This window comes from Sphaerodactylus townsendi, linkage group LG14 (assembly GCF_021028975.2).
Source record: "Sphaerodactylus townsendi isolate TG3544 linkage group LG14, MPM_Stown_v2.3, whole genome shotgun sequence".
Taxonomy (NCBI): domain Eukaryota; kingdom Metazoa; phylum Chordata; class Lepidosauria; order Squamata; family Sphaerodactylidae; genus Sphaerodactylus; species Sphaerodactylus townsendi.
The window spans coordinates 20779274-20797991 of NC_059438.1; the positions used below are offsets into that span (position 1 = coordinate 20779274).

Here is an 18718-nt window from a genome sequence, read left to right on the forward strand (position 1 = left end):
TTAGTCCCCAGATTACAGAGCTCGGATCCCCTGGAGAAAAGGGATGCTTTGTAGATTGGACTCTGTGGCATTGTGCCTCTCTGAGGTCCCTGCCCACCCCAGGTTCTTCCCCCAGATCTCCGTGAGTTTCCCAAACTGGATCTGGCAATGTTACCCTCACATTCTCTGCCAGTGGCCAGGGGGAACCTCCCAGCCCTAGGCAAGGGTGGAGGTGGGCTTGGAGCTGAAGCACAGGAAAGCCCAAACAGATTTACAAAGGTGTGCTGTGTGCTCTCTCTCCTGCCCCTCACCCTTTCCATCTCACAGCAAAAGCAAGGGGTATGCCTGAGTCGGTCTTCCAGCACCAGCCTGACAGTGGAGCACGCACTGGAAAGCTTCAACTTCCTCAATGCTGCTGAGACGGATGATTCGGAGGGAGATGAAGAAGGGTGAGTTGGGATGGACCAGGCTGTGGTGGTGTTACTAGGATACCGAGCATCAGCCACTGGACATTAGACTGGTGAAGTGCTGGGCCTGAGAAATCATTCCCTAATTTGGTAGTGGAAAATCCTCACCCACAATAGGAAGCAGGGCTGAGGTTACACTAAGGTGGGCATCGGAGAGGTATCGGACTATGGTAACAACCAGAAAATTCCTTGTCTCAAGGGTGCTGGTGTTTAAATGAGGGATCATGTTATACTTAGTTTGGTGCTGGGTGCTTGCCCACCCTGGAGCTTGTACCCACAGCCATGGTTCAAGACTGACAGTCTTGGGCTCTTGGCTGGAGATATTCACAGGAACAAGGAATGTCCGTGGAAAGGCTTTTTTGCTAGCCTGGGGAGTTGCTCTGTGAACAGTGGCTTTTGTTCAACAGGTAAATATTGTACTCTAGCTTCCCTTGGAGGGTGGGCAATTTCTGGGGGCTACTTGACTGCCTGGATAATGACACATCCCAACTCATGGACATAAATCCAGCACCATCTTAATAGGAAGGGGCGTCTTTATTGTAAAGTATGTTCATTAAGTTCTGGCCGGGGTGGGTGGGGGGTGCGCGTGTGCGCGTGCGCCTTGTATAGGGTGGGCTTGGTTTCCCAGGGTGTCTTAGTGTGGGCCGCCATCTCTGCTTGGCACACAGCACAACTTTTACACTTGACCAGCCTAGATGACACTGAGAGAGAGACCTGGTATGATCTCCTGTGATATTTTTAAAGTTAAAAGCAGTGGGGAAGGGGGCAGAATGAAGTCCAAGAAGCCACCTGGAACCAATTAATTGCCTATACACACAGCTGCAGTTAAAACAGAACCTGTCATCATGATTTGACTTCATTTTGTTCCGTCCCACCTGAAACGAGAAAGGAGTTGGCCTCGCCTGACAGGTGAACTCCTGCAAGATGTGCTTCAACACCGCCACCTTGTGCCCAATGCTTGATATTGTTTCCTGCAAGCAACATCTAGATACCATTCACTGTGGCCCTGACTTGAGTAGCCCAGGCTAACCTAATCTCAGAAAGCTAAGCCAGGTTAGCCCTGGTTAATACTTGGAAAGAAGACCACCAAGGACATCTAGGGTTAGCATGCAGAGACAGGCAATGGCAAGCCACCGCAGAACATCTCTTGCTTTGAAAACCCAATGCAACATCATAAATTGGAAACAACTTGATGGCAGTTTAAAAATTGCTGAGGGTGGAAGCCCTGGAGACCCTGGAGTCTTGCTTGCATTGCTAAAAAGCTAGATGTGTTCAGGGCCTTCTTGAGTTACTGATATGCTTGGTCACATGACCCATAAACCTGCCTTATATTGACTCTATGTATGTCATTGTGGTTTACCCTGACCGACAGCAGCTCTCCAGGGTCTCAGGGTCTTTCCTATCATCCTCTACCTGAGCCTTTTAACTGGATATGCTAGGGATTGAACCAGGGACCTTCTGCATGCCAAAGATACTCTGCCACTCACCTATGGTCTCTCCCCTCATCCAGCCACTTCACTCCTGCTGTACACCCTGACTATTGAAGCTAGCTTGAAGCAGGGCAGAAAAGTCAGGCTCACTGAAGACTGGACTCTCAGGACATGCTTCTTTCATCTGCTTCTGTTCACAGGAGACCCAGCAGCGTGCAGCCTCTGAGCAGGGTACCAGGGTCTGGCGAAGCCGTCGGTGAAGAAACAGCAGGGTGCTTTCCCTCAGAGGGCAGTTCAGAACCCATGAGCACCGGCAGTGAATTCCTTGACAGGGCGCTGGTTCTGCATTTGAATTACTGCAACGGCTTGCTGCTGGTGAGGGCAAAATGAAGGGTCCTTTCTATCTGCAAACCCCATCTTCCAGCTGTGTGTGTTTTGTTTTTTGGTGCCCCACACATCTGACTTCAAAGTTCCCACTTTCCTAACAGCCAGTGTGAATGATGGCCACTAGCATAGGCAATTTCAAATGAAAAGTTTGAACTGCCCAACTCTAGGGTTGACCTTCAAGTGCCAATAGCCATGCTGTCTAAAAGGGAACTAAAAGAATGACTTACATATACCATTTGTGGGCTTCCAGTGGCATTTGGATAGTCACAGGTGGAGAAATAGTGCTAACCTAGATAGTTTCTTGGTTTGAACTGATGAAGCACTTCTTACATTCTCAGGAAAAGTTTGTCAATGGTACATCCTTCAATCCCATTCATTTTGTGGGATTCCTGAAAATGGCCTGGATTGCTATTGTGATTTAATCCTCACTGGCTTGATTTTGTGGTGGATATTAGTTGCCATCTCTGAGTTGGACAGCTGAGCTGTCCTTTTTGAGTTGTCCTGCACATAAAACATGCAACCAGCTAAAAAATGGCTGTTCGTAGAATGTGAATTGGAACTGGGCACTCCCCTTAAGGGTATCTTGTGGTGTTTTTATCTGATTTGTAGAAACTCGGCAATTTTGGACCACTGCGCTGCCAGGAAATGTACGCGCTCGACAGGCTAGCTAGGGAAGCTCAAGTCCTGGAGACGGTATGCCGCCTGGCAGAGGAACAGTCAGGGACAGCCGGTTCTGCCACAGAAGGTGAGGAAGTGTGCTGAGAGAGAGAATTTCATGGCCACTCACTGCTGGGGGTGGGGCTGTAAATCTGAAAAGGTGCGTCTGTCTTTGAATCTTTGTGGGAGGCAGAAATTATACCCAGGGTACCGCCCACTGTTATTTAAACACACATCAAAACAGCAGCCACCATATTATTTAAGCTGGGCAAGCTTGCTTTCACGCATCTTTCCTTTCTAAACAACGGACATGCTTACTAACATCTTTTGATGAGAAAGTGGAATTAGTACTGTACTCTGTAGCAGCCAATTGAAACAGGAGTCTAGCAGCACCTGAAAATATTAACGCAATTTCCATCTTAAGTTTCCGTAAATCAGAGCTCACTGCATTGCATGTACAAAGTGATGACGACAAATAAATGCGTCGCCTTAATTCTTGAATGCTTCAAGCGGAGAGAGAGAGAGAGAGAGAGAGCGCTTCTGGAGAAAGCACCTCTTATCAGCAGGATGTATCTGCAGGATCCAGACTCCTTAGTGGTTTAAAGGGAACATCTGCTAGATCTGTCATGGCCGCTCTAGTTCCAAACTGATTTTGTGGTATCTCTCTCTGTTCTCAGTGGTTCAGTTCTCCACACAGAAGGAGGGCATTTTGCCCTTCTGGGACAGCTGCGTGGTCATCCCTAATGTATTCACCTGCTCAGTAGAGAGATTCCTAAAGACACTGAGTTCCCAGTATGCAGGGCGAATCAATGAACGGCAGCAAGGCCTGGCAGATTCAGGTGAGTGTATATTCAGCGCATCCTCCCCCCTCCCCCCGGTCTAGATTTTGTACCAAAATGTATATAGATTTGTAACCTGAATAAATTGTGCATCTTAGTTTCATTGCCATATGACCAGAAAAATAATGCCCGTAACTAATTCCCCTGGCTGCTTGAAAGCCATTCTCAGTTCTCTTTGGTCTGTTGCTACAACTGATCTGTGCTGTGTTTTCATTTATAGTTTCAGGTATTGGACCGCCTCCCCTCTAAAATTCAATCCTACGCTGGTTCTTATTCCCAGGCCATTCCCACGTTTTTGTCAGTCCCTACCACCACCCCTTCTCGGCCCCATCTAAAATGGGAGATTCTCAAAGTGTCTCAGTGTCATGCCAGTGTTTGTGCTGTGAGTATACATGAGTTGCTTTGTGTTTGTTTCTGCTCCAGTGTGTGTGAAGTTGGTGGAGGAGCTTCTGCAACGCAGGCTGCCCAGGCGCCAGGGGGGCTGCCAAGCAGAGCAGGTGACTATCTTCCAGTACTGGATCCATTTTGAGGCTCTGCCTCCATCAACACTGGACTCCTATGTCTTGGAGTTGGCAGAGGAAGGTATGTTATGTGAAGAGTGTGGATCTGGGCTGGGGGGGGGGGGGGGCATCCTTTTCACTTCTCACTTGCTGACCCCTATCTCAAGCGATGACTGTTCTCATCCCCTCATGTTGAGTTATGTAATTTTTTTTACAAGAGTAGAATAGAACAACAGATTGGTAAGGTAAACTGAAATATATCTACTTTGAAATATAATAAGAGATAAACCCAAAGAGATAAGGGGAAGTCACACATTTGTAAGCAGTTCTATCATGCTATCTTTCTAGGGTTAAGGGTCTAAAACTTTTCTATACATCAGACCTCTTTTGATGTGTGCATTCCCTCCACCTTCCCTTCTGGGCCATGCTGGGACCTGTCTGTGGTTGTGTGGAGGCCTGGGAATTCCCCCTCTACCATCCTGGCTTGGTTGGAACCTTCCCTTTGAATCTGCATGCCAAGCAGATACCTCTGAGCTCGGGCCCCTTTCCAAAGCAGAGGCTCTGGTTTTGGATTCCCGTAGCTGGTCCCTATAATGCTTATTGTAGTTCTTTGCCTGTCTTGTGCCTTCATAGTGCTGCTGGCTCAGAACCTGAACTCCGATGACCAAGACATTGTCCTGAAGGCTCTAAAGCGCATGCCCGAGAGCCGGCTCCGTAAGGACGGTCTGAAGGCATTGAGCCTCCTCCTCGTGGAAGGAAACAGCAAAGTTGTGGGGGCAGTGTCAGCACAGCTACGCACACTGTCGGAGAACCCTGGCTTCCGAGAGAGGGCAAGTATCTGGGGAACAATGCCAAGAGGCAGTTTGTGAATTGAGAGAAGCATGAGCCTGCTTTTTCAAGGGTCACAGTCACACTGCAAACTGTATTGCATTGTTCTGTAGTTTTGCAGTCGGGCTTTGTTGGATCTTTTGTACTTACTGTTGTTGTACTTATATACAAATATCTTGTTTGTATTAATGGGCAACAGCCCGTTTTACTATCCAAGGTGCTCAGCACGTTTTTTCCTTGCTTTGAAAACCCTATGAGATCGCCATAAGTTGGCACTTTCTACCATCAGGAATTGCGTGATTCAGCTTGATTCCCAGTGAAAAAGAACTATAAATGAAGCAAATTGGTAGTCTGTTTAGTAGGGCATGTCTAGATATATGCTAGAACTACAGATTCCAAGGGGTTATTGAATCAGGTTTAAATCCGTTGTCAATAAATATAGTGCACATGCCTTTACTGGGTAGGGGTAGCCTTACATTGGAAAAGACAGACTGACAGGCTGTTCTTCCTTAGGCCCTGGTGAGTTACCTTGAACAGTTGGAGGATGAGGAAGTGCAAACGCGAATTGCTGCTTGTGCGGCTTTGGGTTGCCTTAAGGTAAGACTTGGCTTTCGACTGGGCTCAAAAGGCAGCTTTTCCCACCTTTGTCAACTTGGAGTTCAGGAGTTGTCTGCAACCATTTTGTCCTCTGTGACTGAGCAAGACACACACGCGCACACACACACACACACACACACACACAAACACGCACACACACCCAACAAACAAGAGAGAGGAAGGCTTCATAATCAAAGCAGGACTTCCTCTCTCTGTCTGGTGGCAGATCTTCCTTCCCACTATAAGCTAAAAGTGGAAGGACAACAGTCCATTCAGCTTATACCTTAGGGCTAGGGGGCATAGCTTTGTAAAATGGTACCCAGGGATCAGCACCCCCACCCAGCTGCACCCCACCCTTGAACTTCCAGAGCTTAGTGCAGGGGCTTTATGGGATTGCCATAAATCGATTGCAGCATGATGGCACTTTCCACCAGCATGTTGTGGGTTCTGCTCATGGAAAAGGAAAGGTTAAAACCTGATGGCATCATTTTCTATTTTTTCCCCTCCTCCCCTTCAATAGGCCAAGGAGAGTATTGAGCAGCTGGTGTACGTGTGCCAAACTGATAAGGAGGCCGTACGGGAGGCAGCCAAACAGAGCCTGATGCTGTGTGGTGAGTAACCTGCTGCTCATTCAAGAGTCTTTCCCCTCCCCACAGTAGATCGGCAGGTGGCTTCCTTTGCAGCCCTGGGAGGTGGGGTGGAGGGTGGGTGTCGTTCCACGCAACAGTATGCCATGCCACTCTGTACTGGGAAGCCAGCTAGAGCCTTTGCTAGCCTTCAAGAGGAGGGTATGAAAAGTGTTAGGTCTTATACATCATTTACTAGCTGATAGTTTTAGCTGGAGCTGTGGGGGATTGAACTTGGGACCTTCTGCATGCCAAGCAGAAGCTGTACAACAGAGCCAGAGGGAACCCCCTTCCCCCATGTCCTCTGCTGGATTTCATGGCTGAGGATAGAATTCCCTGTTCCCTTTGCACTGTGTTGCTGTTCACTTGGCAAGAGAGGACACGGAGACCTCCAGGTGGAGAACGCTAAGCCATTGTTATTTATCCTTTGTTAGATGGCACTGAGAGAACCATCTGATTGGCTAAGTAGACTTCCAGGTCATGACGAGCCAGCTGCACAGGTTGGGATGCCGTTGGCCAGTCTGTTCCCCGCTCCTCACCCCACCTGTCTGTTGTGCCCTGGACCTCCCCACCACCAGCAGCCTTATCTCGTTTGGGTCTTTTGTCTTCACTGTGGCTCGCTTCCTTCCCACCTATCCACCCCCAAGTTTGTAGGCATTCCTTACAGCATTCGTGTTCTGGGTCTGCATGTGTGTGTGTCTGTCTCTTATCACTGCAACAGAAGGAACAGCGTTCCTGTTGAAGATCTGTGATATGATGTCAGGGTTTGGGGCACTCTATTCAGCCGGGCCTTTTATTTATTCTTTAATAATTGGCCCTATTTTTCCTCACAGAGCAAGGCAGCTTTACAATTTTAATTTATTTATTTTGCTTCCAAAGACTTGGACACTCCCCTCGCCCTTTTGGAGAGCTCACTCCATAAAGCAGAAGCAACCACAGAGAAAGCACGTTCCTTTCTTGATGTCAGGTGGGAACTCGCCAGGCACTTTCGCACATGCAGAATAATGTACTTTCAGTCCACTTTCACAATTGTTTGCAAGTGGATTTTGCTATTCCGCCCAGTAAAATCCAGCTGCAAAGTGCACTGAAAGTGGATTGAAAGTGCATCATTCTGAACATACAGAAGTGCCCTCAGAGGGTGACCAAATAAACACCATATATGACACAAGGAGGACAGATGGTCCTTTCAGCACTAGGATTCACACTGATCCATTCCTGTGCTTTCCACATCTTGATCGCTACATGGACTTAGTTGAGCTGTGGTCTGAATTGCCATCTGTCCTGCTTAGTTGAAAGATCCCATCATATTTGCAGGAACTTTGAAGCGTTTGGTAGCTATGTGACATAGCGGGTAAGCAACAGTTAGGGATCCCTGGGTTCAACTCCCCATTCAGGCACTAACCTTGCTGGGTGGTCTAGTTCTGTGTCTAATCTCCACTGGTTCGGAAGATTAAAAAATAAGAAAGGGAGTTGCTGGGAGAAAGGGAGCAATTGAAACTGTAGAAGACATTTTCCAACCCTGACCCGGATGGCCCATGCTAGCCTGATCTCATCAAATCTTAGAAGGTCAGCATGGTCAGCTGTGGTTAATATTTGGATGGGAGACCATCATGGAAATCCGGGGATGCTGTAAAGAGGCAAAGGCAAAATCACCTTTGTTCTTGTCTTGAAAATCTAGCTGGCTGCATCTTGATGGCTCTTTTCACCACCGGCAGTTTGAAAGCAGTCATACAGCCACGAGCAACTAACTTTTGAGCGCAAAAATAAATTCCCCAAATTCTACTGCTAGGTTGCTGGCCAAGTCACCTGTTAATTGACTGCCATCAAGTATTGTGATTAACATCTTCATGTTAAGTGGCAGATTGCCTTTCTGCATTGCATGATGGGAAGAGAACTAGTATAGTGCATAGATCGCTGGACTAGCATAATACATAGGGCACTGGATTTGGGAAACCCAGGTTCAAATCCTGTCTCTCTACCCTGGAAGCTTACTGAGTGACCTCAAGCCAGTCATGTACTCTGAGCCTTACCCACCCCACAGGGTTGTTGTGAGGATAAAAGGGAAGATAAGAGAATGATGTATCATATTATTGGCAAATCTGAGTGTCCCTTGTATCCCTACCCTGCAGGGGTCGCAATCACACACCTGTAGACAATCCTCCCTGGAGCCTGTGCACCCTTCCCTCCCAGCCACATGACATAACTTTTTCTACTGGCCTTCCGCTGCAGCTGTGGGAATCTCTGTACAGGAAATGAAAAGCCCCCAGTGCAAGAGGAAGGAAGCACAAAGCAGGCTTGCAAGCATCAAAGCATTGGGACTGCCACAGACTTAGTTGTGTTTGCTGTGAGATGGGAGAGTCCACCATGTGATGTGACCATGATAGTGTACAAAGCTTCAGGGAGGGACTGGCATCTGTAGCCTTTTAGGGCTTCCAGCCATGTACGGTGGGGTACCTCAGGAGGTCAGCTCTCCTGCTGGCTTGTGAGCTCCTACAGAGCTGCCTTCACCCCTGTTGTTGCCTTTTGAGAAGGTCTTCAGCTAGTGCAGGTAGAGAGCAAGGGCACTGTTGCTCCTGCATCTCCTCCCAAGTGCAAATGAAGAGGCCCAGCAGGACAGCAAATCAAGGCCAGTCTGCTGTGAAAAGGATTCTTCTAAGCATAGCCAGGTTGAGAGACACACACCCCACACACAAAAGCTCTGCCTTTCTTTTTGCCTGCCCCACCCTTGCTAGCCCTCTAATGTTCAATGAATGCTTGCAACATGAAGCCCGCTGATGAAGTCACAACTGTTGTTCCTCCCCTTCCTGTCACATGACTTATGGAAATATGCTTGCACCTCAGTGGATCCCACGCTGGTGTCCGGGCATTAAAGGAGGTGGGTGGCCCTGGGTGGAACCAATTTTCGTAAAAGCTTATTAATTTTTTTTGTCATGAGGCATAACTCTGTTGGAGTTCTCAGTTAGTGCTTTCATTACTTCTGTTGTTATCACTGATCAATATTTGACCATACAGTTTGACCTTTGACCCACTTGATGCCCACACTAAACCACTGTAGTATCACAGCACTGGGCATGCCCCCTTACTGTGACTCCAATCCTAGTTTTACACTTTACTAGAGAGCCAGCCCCATAGAATTCAGGTGGAGTCATTTCTGAATGAACATGCATAGGATTTAGAGATGCCACCCTACGCTGCTGCTCAACTGGGGTGGTGGGAGCAAAAATCAGGGGAAACTGGCATCATGCAGTGCTATGACATCACTCCCAGGTATGCATCCAAAAGTGATGTCACCACATTCCTAGTTGTGCCAGTCTGCAGATTCTCTGACACCCCCCCCCCCTCCCAATGCTTCCAAAGGGCTGGCAGCCCCAACAGGGTTGCCCTGTAAGCAGCTTTCCCCCTTCCCCATCCTAGTAGTTCATGACTTGCCTCTTCTATGGTCAGCTGCTTACCAACACACACTTGCCGGTAACTTCTTGCCTGAAACAAATTAGTATCTTTGGAATCGGCAGCAGTTCACACACCTCTGTCCTCTAGGGCTGCTTCAGCTGCTGCTAGATGGATAAGTTTGGGGGCGTTGGACCTCTGCCTTCTGGCTCATTCTAAACTGCACAATAAGCAGGTTGTGAGGTTGGATGTAGCCTTAAGAGAACTGAAAGCTGCGTAGAAGGAAGCCAAAACAGGCTTTTCTAGCAGGACATTTCTGGTAATGGAGATCATCAGGTAAACAGAGGCACCCAAACGTCTGACAGATGGTTTAAGAAATAAAGATGACATTGATTGACTGCGCAGGATACATTTATTTATGAAGTGCAAACATTCACATTCGAGCTGAACCTGGAATGTGGATCTGCTACCTAGTTAGAAAAGTCAGAAGACAGTGAGCTGCTGGGGATATATTCTACACGGTGTTCTTTTTTTCACTGTAGGTTCCAGAGCAGAGCTCGATCAGTGTTTTATGCTAGGCAGTGTTCCTTTCATATGCTTCCTCTCTACTTCTTCCTCTTTACAATCCATCTTCTATATCATGCAATCCAGACTAAATTGGCAATTTCCACAGATTGTCCTTCCTTGTTGAAGATGGCCTTCATGCCATTTCTCAAGATCCCCAACCCTCAGCAGTAGCATTTTGTGGAGATCAGTGGGCTACAGAGGAAAGTGAGAGGGTGTAAAGCAGGAAAGGTCCATGCTACTGATGGGAAATGTAGTCTGGATCCAACCCAGTGTCTGCATAGTTGTTTATAGAGGTTTGTTTTTCCTTCATATTATCTGCTTAAAGTAGCCTGACAAGACTGCCTGTTCATAAAGACACTTAATTACAAATTAGGATGGGGACAGGTATACATGAAGGGTGAGCCCACAACAATCCACAATCACCCCTTCTGAATAGACAATATCAACTGAACTAGGCTGGGTTAACCACTACTTCCTGTTTTCAAGAGAAGCCAACCGTACAGAGTGCTGATTGGCTGGCTGTTTTGACAGTCACTCAGCCATTTCCCTCCTTCCTTCCTACCTGGCTGTTGAGCAAATTGGCTGGCCAGTGAGGCAGTCTCTCCCTTATACTGAAAAAAATGTTTCAAGTTTTTAAAAAGACTTTTTAAAAAGCATCAAATAAATGTTTTCACAGGAAAAAAAACATGCCAGGTGGGGTATAAACCTGAAAATTCACACAAGAGTTGGAGACATGTACATATATCAATTGAGGAACAAGGGCAGGAAGAAGTGGTACTTGCCCCATAGCTGAAAACCTGCACCCCTTGCTGGGGAACATTAGATCGCCTTGAGATCCCCAGCGTGAACCAGAGCCCTTGTCCCTTCCTTTCTTTACACATCTGTATTGCAAAGATCAGAATGGGCACTAATAAGGGAGAAATTAAAATACACTTCAGCTGTCTGATGCAGATATATCCCAGAAAGGATTTCATGAAAAACTGTAGCTGAGGACAGGAGAAATCAACAGCTCATCCAGCCTGTCCCAAAACTACAAAAGAAGGCTGTGGACCATTTCCAGAAAGAATTCTGCCTGTCATTTGGACAGTCCTCACTGTTTCTTAAGGAGAGGGTTTGGGTCCAAATTCAAGGAAATCTTAGTGGGCCCACCACTGGCTTGAACTCGGTTTGGAATAGGGTTCTAAACTGGGTCTCATTGTAGCCACTCACTGTGGACCACGAGAATTGGTTCCGGGCAGCAGTGGCTTTATAGAAACGTGGGGCGCAGTTCCCTCTCTTTTTTAGGGCTCCTGTGTTTCGGCAGCTAGGCTCATAAAACCGCTTTGTGGTCTGTCTCTCATTAACCTCTGTGGATCTTGCTTGTCATAACAGTATTCTAATTGTCTGCTGATTGGTATGTGTGTATTCACAGGGGAAGATGGAAAATCAGCACACCGACGGCTAGAGGAGTCCTTCGATAGTTTGCCACGGATCTTCGCCCCAGGCAGCATGGCCAGCACCGCATTCTGAAAGGATGCTGTGCTCGACTACCTGCAGATATGCTTGGGACCCAGAACCTTGCATGCCATAACATCAATCATGTCACTTAGGTTCAGTCAGAGCCAAGTCGGCATGCCACCAGCTGGGTAGTTCCTTGCCCATCCAGCATGCCTACAAAGCAGTATTAGCACTGCCCTGCACACTGCCTTCTGTGGAGGATGCCTTTCAGGTAACCCCCCTCCACTAGCCGCTGCACTCACAGAATTGACTCGAGAACAGGGTGGCTGAAACACTCCCCTGTGACTTGGTTGGGAGGACCAAGAATGTGGGCGCTCTGTTGTTAATCGGTGGTCCAATGCCACTTTTCTGAAACTGGGCCTTGACAGATGTGTCAGAATGTCCTTGGTCACAAATGCCGCCGGGATCCAGCTTGAGAGAAGCCTATAAAAAGCTGTTGTTTGTACGTTACCTCTGTTGTCTCCTCTTGAAGATATTGTGCTCCCCTTTAGACAGTGATTGTCCTGGAATTTGTGGGGGGGGGGGGGGGGCATATTCTGCTATTGATGGCTTACCTCCCTGAATACAAGTTCCTCTGCTCTGAAGAGGGCGGGGAGAGCATAAGATTATAGGAGGGGCTCTCTGCATCCCTGAGAGGAGAGGGAAGGGAAAGGTTGTTTTTAATTAATGGTGCCATGGAAAACCAGACAACGTGGATGGGTTGAGTCTGCCTCCTTTTTGGCTATTTTATTATTTTTATTTACACTTTGGGTGTGTGTGCAAACAAATGAACACAAAAAGTCCCTTTTCTATTAAAAAAACCCCTCTATAAATTAATCTATATATCTACACAGATATATAAATATATTATATATGTATGTATGTATGTAATGTAATTACTGAGAGTTCTTGGCTAATTTTTTTGATTTTAAGCCTGAAATAAAAAGAAGTTTGAAAAAGTGGGTGAGTTGGGTCGTTTTCTGAATGCTTCTCTGGGGGCCTAATAACTGGAAAGTTAGGTGTGGTGCAGTGATCAAAACCGCCTTAGGGACTGCTCAGGTCAGCAGAATGGGCAGTGTTAAAGATGTTTTGTTTTCACACCTGTAAAACAGGAAGAGAGCAACCTTGTCAGAAGCAAAAGGGAGCTCCCACAGCTATGGATGCAATGTCACCCAATCTTTCCTACAATATTCTGTGGGTGTCTCGCAAAACCATTAACTCAGTACATCACCAGGGAGCTGAAGATAATGCAAAGGGTTAACATTCACAGAATGGTCTGGAAGTATGTTTGGCTGTAGCACTGCAGAGCCAGTACCTGGATGCCATAAACAGAGAGCTTGTATATGAGCCACGAAGAAGGAATATCATTTTGAACAGGCGTAGATTGAGGACCAAAACATTCCTGTAAAACCTAGGTGCTCCTATGTCCAGGTCTGCGCCATCTGTGGCCTCCCTCCTTTTTGAAACTGGCATGTGTTTCCTGATTACCAGCTCTGGTTTGCTGTCCAAGCAGCCACTTGGAGCACAAAAGCTGCAGAGAGCAGCAGTTCAGGTAGAGGCAATGGGCATGGTTTGTTCATGTCATTGCTTCTCAAATCCACACTATTGTTGTCTGGATCCATGCCAGCTGCAGAGATGCAGCCTCAGGAGTTTGCATTGGACCTGTCGGGGCGGCATGACAGCAGGTGTGTGTACTTTCTGTGCATACCTGTGCCATTATCACTTGGGTTCGAGGTGGGCCTCCACTTTGTCTTAAACCCAGCAGGGCCAGCAAGATGCCTTGCTTGTACTTGGATCAAGCAGTGCAAGCAGAATTCGGGTTTGCTATCCCTGTCTTTGCTCCCCCAGATCTGGTGCATGATGTGCTCTAGACTTCTTGGTCCCCTGAAACAAATTCTTAAAGATATATACGATCTGAAGATACTAAAGCTAGATTAGAATCCAGTAGCACCTTCGAGATCTACAAGATTTTCAGGGTATAAGCTTTCAAGGGTCAAATCTTCCTTTAGAGCCTGAAAATTTTACTGATCTCTAAGATGCTTCTGGACTTGGATCTAGCTCTTTTACTGCAGACCAACATGGTTGCTTTCAGAAATGATCTTAAATATGAACTGATACAGAGACCTGGCTGGCTTCAACAGTGATTTTATGGCATGATGGAGAAAAACAGCAATGATACAATGCAAGAGAAGGCAAAAGCCAGAAGTGTTACACAGAAAACAAGCACAATAGATTTCTTAAGTGGGCTGCCCTATCACAGTGCATCTGGCTTGGAAGTACCACGTTAAATATTAGTTCACCATTGCTTTTGAGAAGAATCCAGCAGTTTTCCCTGTGTTAATCTGGCAGAATTCCTTGTGCACACATTCTTCCATGTAATTTCAGTGACCGATCTGCTAAAATATTCAGAAAGCTCTTAGCCCACCTCTGATAATTAGATTTGAATTAGATCTAGTTCTCACCACAAGGTTATGCCACTCTGGAATCCAGGTAAGCTATCACACGACTGAAAGCTTCCATCAACAAAATATTTCCTGCATGTAGAAAGTCAAGTGTGTTGGGTCTAAAGTTATGCTCCAATTTCTCTTGGTATGCCAATTAATGTCCTGTGAAGCCAAGGGTACAGCTATGTAGGAGGCAGCTTATCTTTTTAACTTCAGTTCAGAGTAGTTATAATAGCAGCTTGCTCTAATTGCTGGCTCTTCCAAATAAGGACACAAGCGCCATCAAGTTGCACAGATAAAAAGTCATTTTTTAAAAAAGTTGACTCAAGTGTTTCAATTGATTTAGCATAGCATTGTAAGCTATATACAATATTCATATAAATCCCATAGATTTATATGAGGGTAGTATGATAGAAGCTGTTTTATTCTCTATTCTTGTTCTAATTATGGCTAGCATGGAATTTGCCTTGTGTACAGCAGCCGCACGCTGGGTTGACATTTTCATCAAGCTATTCACTAACACCCAAGGTCTGTTTCTTGGTCTGCTGTTGACAGCTCTGATACCATCAGTGTATATATGAAATTGGTATTATTTGCCCCAGTATGCATCATTTTACACTAACTCACAATGAATCTCATTCACCATTTTAAAGCCCGTTGCCCCAGTTTGAAGAGATCCTTTTGGAGTTCTTTGCAATCCGTTTTTGTCTTAATCACCCTAAATACTTTGGTGTCATCTGCAAATTTGCTCACCTCACTACCCACCCATAACTCCAGGCCATTTATAAAGAAGTTGAAAAGCACTGGGGTCCGTATAGATACCTGAGGGACCCCACTGCTCACTCCCCTCCATTGCAAGATCTGACAATTTATTCCTCCTCTCTGCTTCCTATTTTTTACCCAATTTCCAGTCCATAACAGGGCTTGTCCCCTTATCCCAGGACTCTAAAGTTTGCTCAAGAATCTTTGGGAAGGGACTTTGCCAAAAAGCCTTCTGGAAATCCAAATAAACAATGTCTATTTGGCTCATTCTTGTCCACATGTTTACTGACACTTTCAAAGAACTCTAAAAGGTTAGTGAAACAGGACATACCCATAAATGCTCAACAAGTGACTTTTGTTGAGTCAAATTCAGTCTAACCTACCTCACAAGATTGTTGTGAAGATAAAAATGCCGGGAAAACCATGTACACCCTATTACATTGTTCAGAGAAAGGGCAGCATAAAAATGTGACAGCTATGTCGAAGAAGTGGGTTTTTTTTATCATGTAGGTTCTCACATGCCACATGGGTCAGTGAGAACTGTGGTATGCTCAATGGCCACTGGCAGGCTTATGAGAGGTTAGACCAGGGGCTACTGGCAGGCTTATAAGAGGTTAGAGTCCAACTAGCCATGCTGGCAGGGGCTGATGGGAATTGTAGTCCATGAACATCTGGGTGTCAAAGTTGGACACCCTTGGGTTAGGCATAAGGCAGATTAGGATATCTAGCAGAGGAAAAATTGGGAGGGTGAGCCTCGGCTTCAGTAAGAGACAATAATTGCTCACTGTTGGCTGCCAAAGCCTGCACTGGCAGAAGACTAAAACAGAAGACTAAAGTAGAAGCATAATTGCTGCCTTTATTAAGAATTATAGTTGGCTTTCGGTCGAAAAGTGAGTTACAGCAGTAAGATAAGAAGAATACAGCTCCCACAGATGAGACTTGCTTTTACTTCGCCGCCAACTTCCCCTTGTGAGGAGATATTCGCTTATAATGGCCCTTCGGGGATCGGGCGGTATATAAATTTAAGAAATAAATAAAATAAAATAAATAAGAGGTAAAACAGAATAAGTTAAAGAACATTGAATCAAAACACAACCACAGATCTCAGCTTGGCATTCCAACAGAAAGAATGGCTCATGGTTGTCCCTGACCATTCATGGGGATTCTTTTGGCTAGCAAGAAAATTGAGGTTCAGTGCTTGGGCTCAGTACTCAGCTCTTCTTAGTTGTTTTTATCCAAAACAAGGGCATACAATCAATAGTCAGGTTGATGCTTCCTCCGGGGAAACCAGCAGTAATGCAATCTTGTGCGATTCAAAGAATAAAGGGAGGTTTATCATTTTTGCCCTGAGAAAGGGGAGCGCAGCCATAAAACATGCATATCCACCTAACCATCTCAAGAGAAATCAAGAAAAGAAGAGAGTGGGAGAGGGATGTTTAACTTATTTTATTTGGTGGAAAGTGCTGTCAAGTTGCAACCAACTTACAGTGACCACACAGGGTCTTCAAGGCTAGAAATGTTCAAATGTAGTTTACCATTGCCTGCTTTTGCATAACAACCTTGACCTTCCTCGACAGTCTCCCAACCAAGTACTAACCAGGGCCCTATTTATTTTATTTCATTTATATCCCACCTTTCTCCCCAACATCAACCCAAAGCGGGGGATCTTTGAATGAAACATCTGAAGCCAATTTTGTATATGGGGGCAGGGAGAGAGCACAGAAAATGGGTGAGAATGCTTAAATGAATTCAAGCAGCATTTAAAGGCAATTACGTGCTGCATCTACACACAAGCGTTCTCCTCCCCTCACTTGGCAAATATTTCAAGCTGTGCTGCCAATTTAAATCTTCTTTGAAAAGCCACCTTAAAAACTATGTCTGGCGTGATCTCCCTCATGGAATGTGCCTGCCTAGTTAAGGATGATGGATGCTCATTGTGAGATCAAGACTAGCTCTACAATCAAGTGTGGGGGTGGTTGTAGGGTTGCCAACTTCCAGGTGGGGTCTGGGGATCTCCCAGAATTACAACTTATCTCCAGTCTACGGAGATCAGTCCCCACCCCAGAGGAAATGGCACCTTCAGGAGGCAAACACTATGGCATCACACTCCTGTTGAACTCCCTCCCCAAACTGCCTTCTCTAAGGTGACCCCAAGATGAGCTGCTAATCTTAGGTGTCTCAGGTGGCAGATTTGGATAGCGTTTGGCTTTAGCCACTTCCACACATTCACCCAAGAGATGGAGCAGATAATGTTCCTTCCTTCATTATTCACCACGTCCTATCCAACAGTGCTTCCTGAACTGAACGACTGAAATAATGTATTGGCATATTGTCCTACTGTCCAGCCCACCAGTTAAGATCGGACTCACAAGCCCTGCTTTCTGTGGCCGTCTTCAGAAGTAAAGTGGGTAGCAACGAGAGGCAGAGCTTTTTCAGTTGTGGCCCCTCGCTTGTGGAATGCCCTTCCACTGGCATCTACATTGCTTTCTTTTGGGCACCAGGTCAAAACGTTTGTGTTCATCTACTTCTAATTAAGGGATTGATTTTTTAAAAACTATTTTAGTCTGTAAACTTACTCAAGCTATCTGTGGACTCTTTTTGTGGTCAGTTCTTTTCTATGTTGGGCTTTTTTCTAATATATTTCAATTGTTCTTATTTTTATCTTGTAAGCTACCTCAAGTAGTTTCCTGGAGAAGTGGCATAAAAACTTCCTAATTACTAATACACATATAATATATTGCAAAGAAAGTACTATACAGATTCAAGTGAAATGATTTTTTTTTATATTTATGGCTTGATACTGATGAGTTTCTGCTGTGTTGCATTTATTGTATGGTTTTAGCTTTGTGAGCATTCTAGAGCAGGTTGGTGAGGAGGTGGAGCATACGTTTTCTAAAAAATTATTATCCAACGTACAATCCAGCCCTACTAGTTTGTACAACCCCATTATAAATGCAGCAACTGGGTAGCAACTAGTTCTTGGTCACAGGAAGAGGCAGGCATCCAGTTGAAAACGTAGAGATATGAATTCTCTGTAGCAGCTCTCCATCCCAAACCCTTCTGTAAAATAACATAGGAAAATTATTTACTTGCTCCATTTATAGCCTACCTTTCTCACTGAGACCCAAGGTCTCCTGTCCCGGAATTTTTGGGATGGGAGATTAACAGCAGTGAATACATACAGACAGAGATGGGATCCAGCAGGTTCTCACCAGTTCGAGGAGAGTTACCTAGTATTGGCCCCATTATTGTGTGTGCCGAGAGGGGGTTACTAATTGGGTCTGCTTTTCCGTTAGAAATTCCATTAGGTCCAAAAATCCTTACAGTCCTGTTGTTTCTTATGTGGCTGGTTAGCGAGGGTAGCCAGCGGGATCATTCTCCCTGTTGGGCTGTTGTAAAAACATGTTTTAGCAATATGGTAAAGTTCCTTGTTTAAGGAAAGTATCCTTCTTTTGATTTCTAGAAACAAAATTAAGTATTTGAAAGTATGAAGTATTTGACAGGCAGTCAATTAGAGGAGAAGTCGTTGTTTCTGTTGGCAGTAGACGATAGGACTTGCTATAATGCGTTTAAATTATGGACAGAAAGATACAAGCTGGAAATTAGGAACTTTTTTTTACAGTAAGAGTTTTTTACAGTAACAGAGAAATTATTAATGCCCCGCCCCCGGAATGCCCAGCCACGCCCCCGTCGTGCCCCGCCCCGCCCCATTGGTGCTATGCCACTGTTTGAATCCCACCACCATGGGAACCTGTTACTAAAATTTTTGGAT

The 18718-nt window shown here is 45.7% G+C and overlaps 1 protein-coding gene across 2 annotated transcripts in view; it reads left to right on the plus strand.

The window, feature by feature from the left end:
- RIPOR1 (RHO family interacting cell polarization regulator 1) overlaps positions 1 to 12700 on the plus strand; it is a 47565-nt gene extending 34865 nt beyond the window's left edge. The window contains exons 8-17 of one of the 2 annotated variants that reach the window (XM_048515905.1): positions 307 to 428; positions 2077 to 2251; positions 2873 to 3008; positions 3598 to 3759; positions 4183 to 4341; positions 4893 to 5089; positions 5601 to 5684; positions 6205 to 6295; positions 6745 to 6810; positions 11676 to 12700. In XM_048515905.1, the coding sequence (XP_048371862.1) occupies positions 307 to 428; positions 2077 to 2251; positions 2873 to 3008; positions 3598 to 3759; positions 4183 to 4341; positions 4893 to 5089; positions 5601 to 5684; positions 6205 to 6295; positions 6745 to 6767 (1149 nt within the window). In that variant the 3' untranslated portion in view covers positions 6768 to 6810; positions 11676 to 12700. The remainder of the gene's footprint in view (positions 1 to 306; positions 429 to 2076; positions 2252 to 2872; positions 3009 to 3597; positions 3760 to 4182; positions 4342 to 4892; positions 5090 to 5600; positions 5685 to 6204; positions 6296 to 6744; positions 6811 to 11675) is intronic. The other variant, XM_048515906.1, reaches the window with a different exon arrangement.
- Positions 12701 to 18718: the final 6018 nt, after the last annotated feature.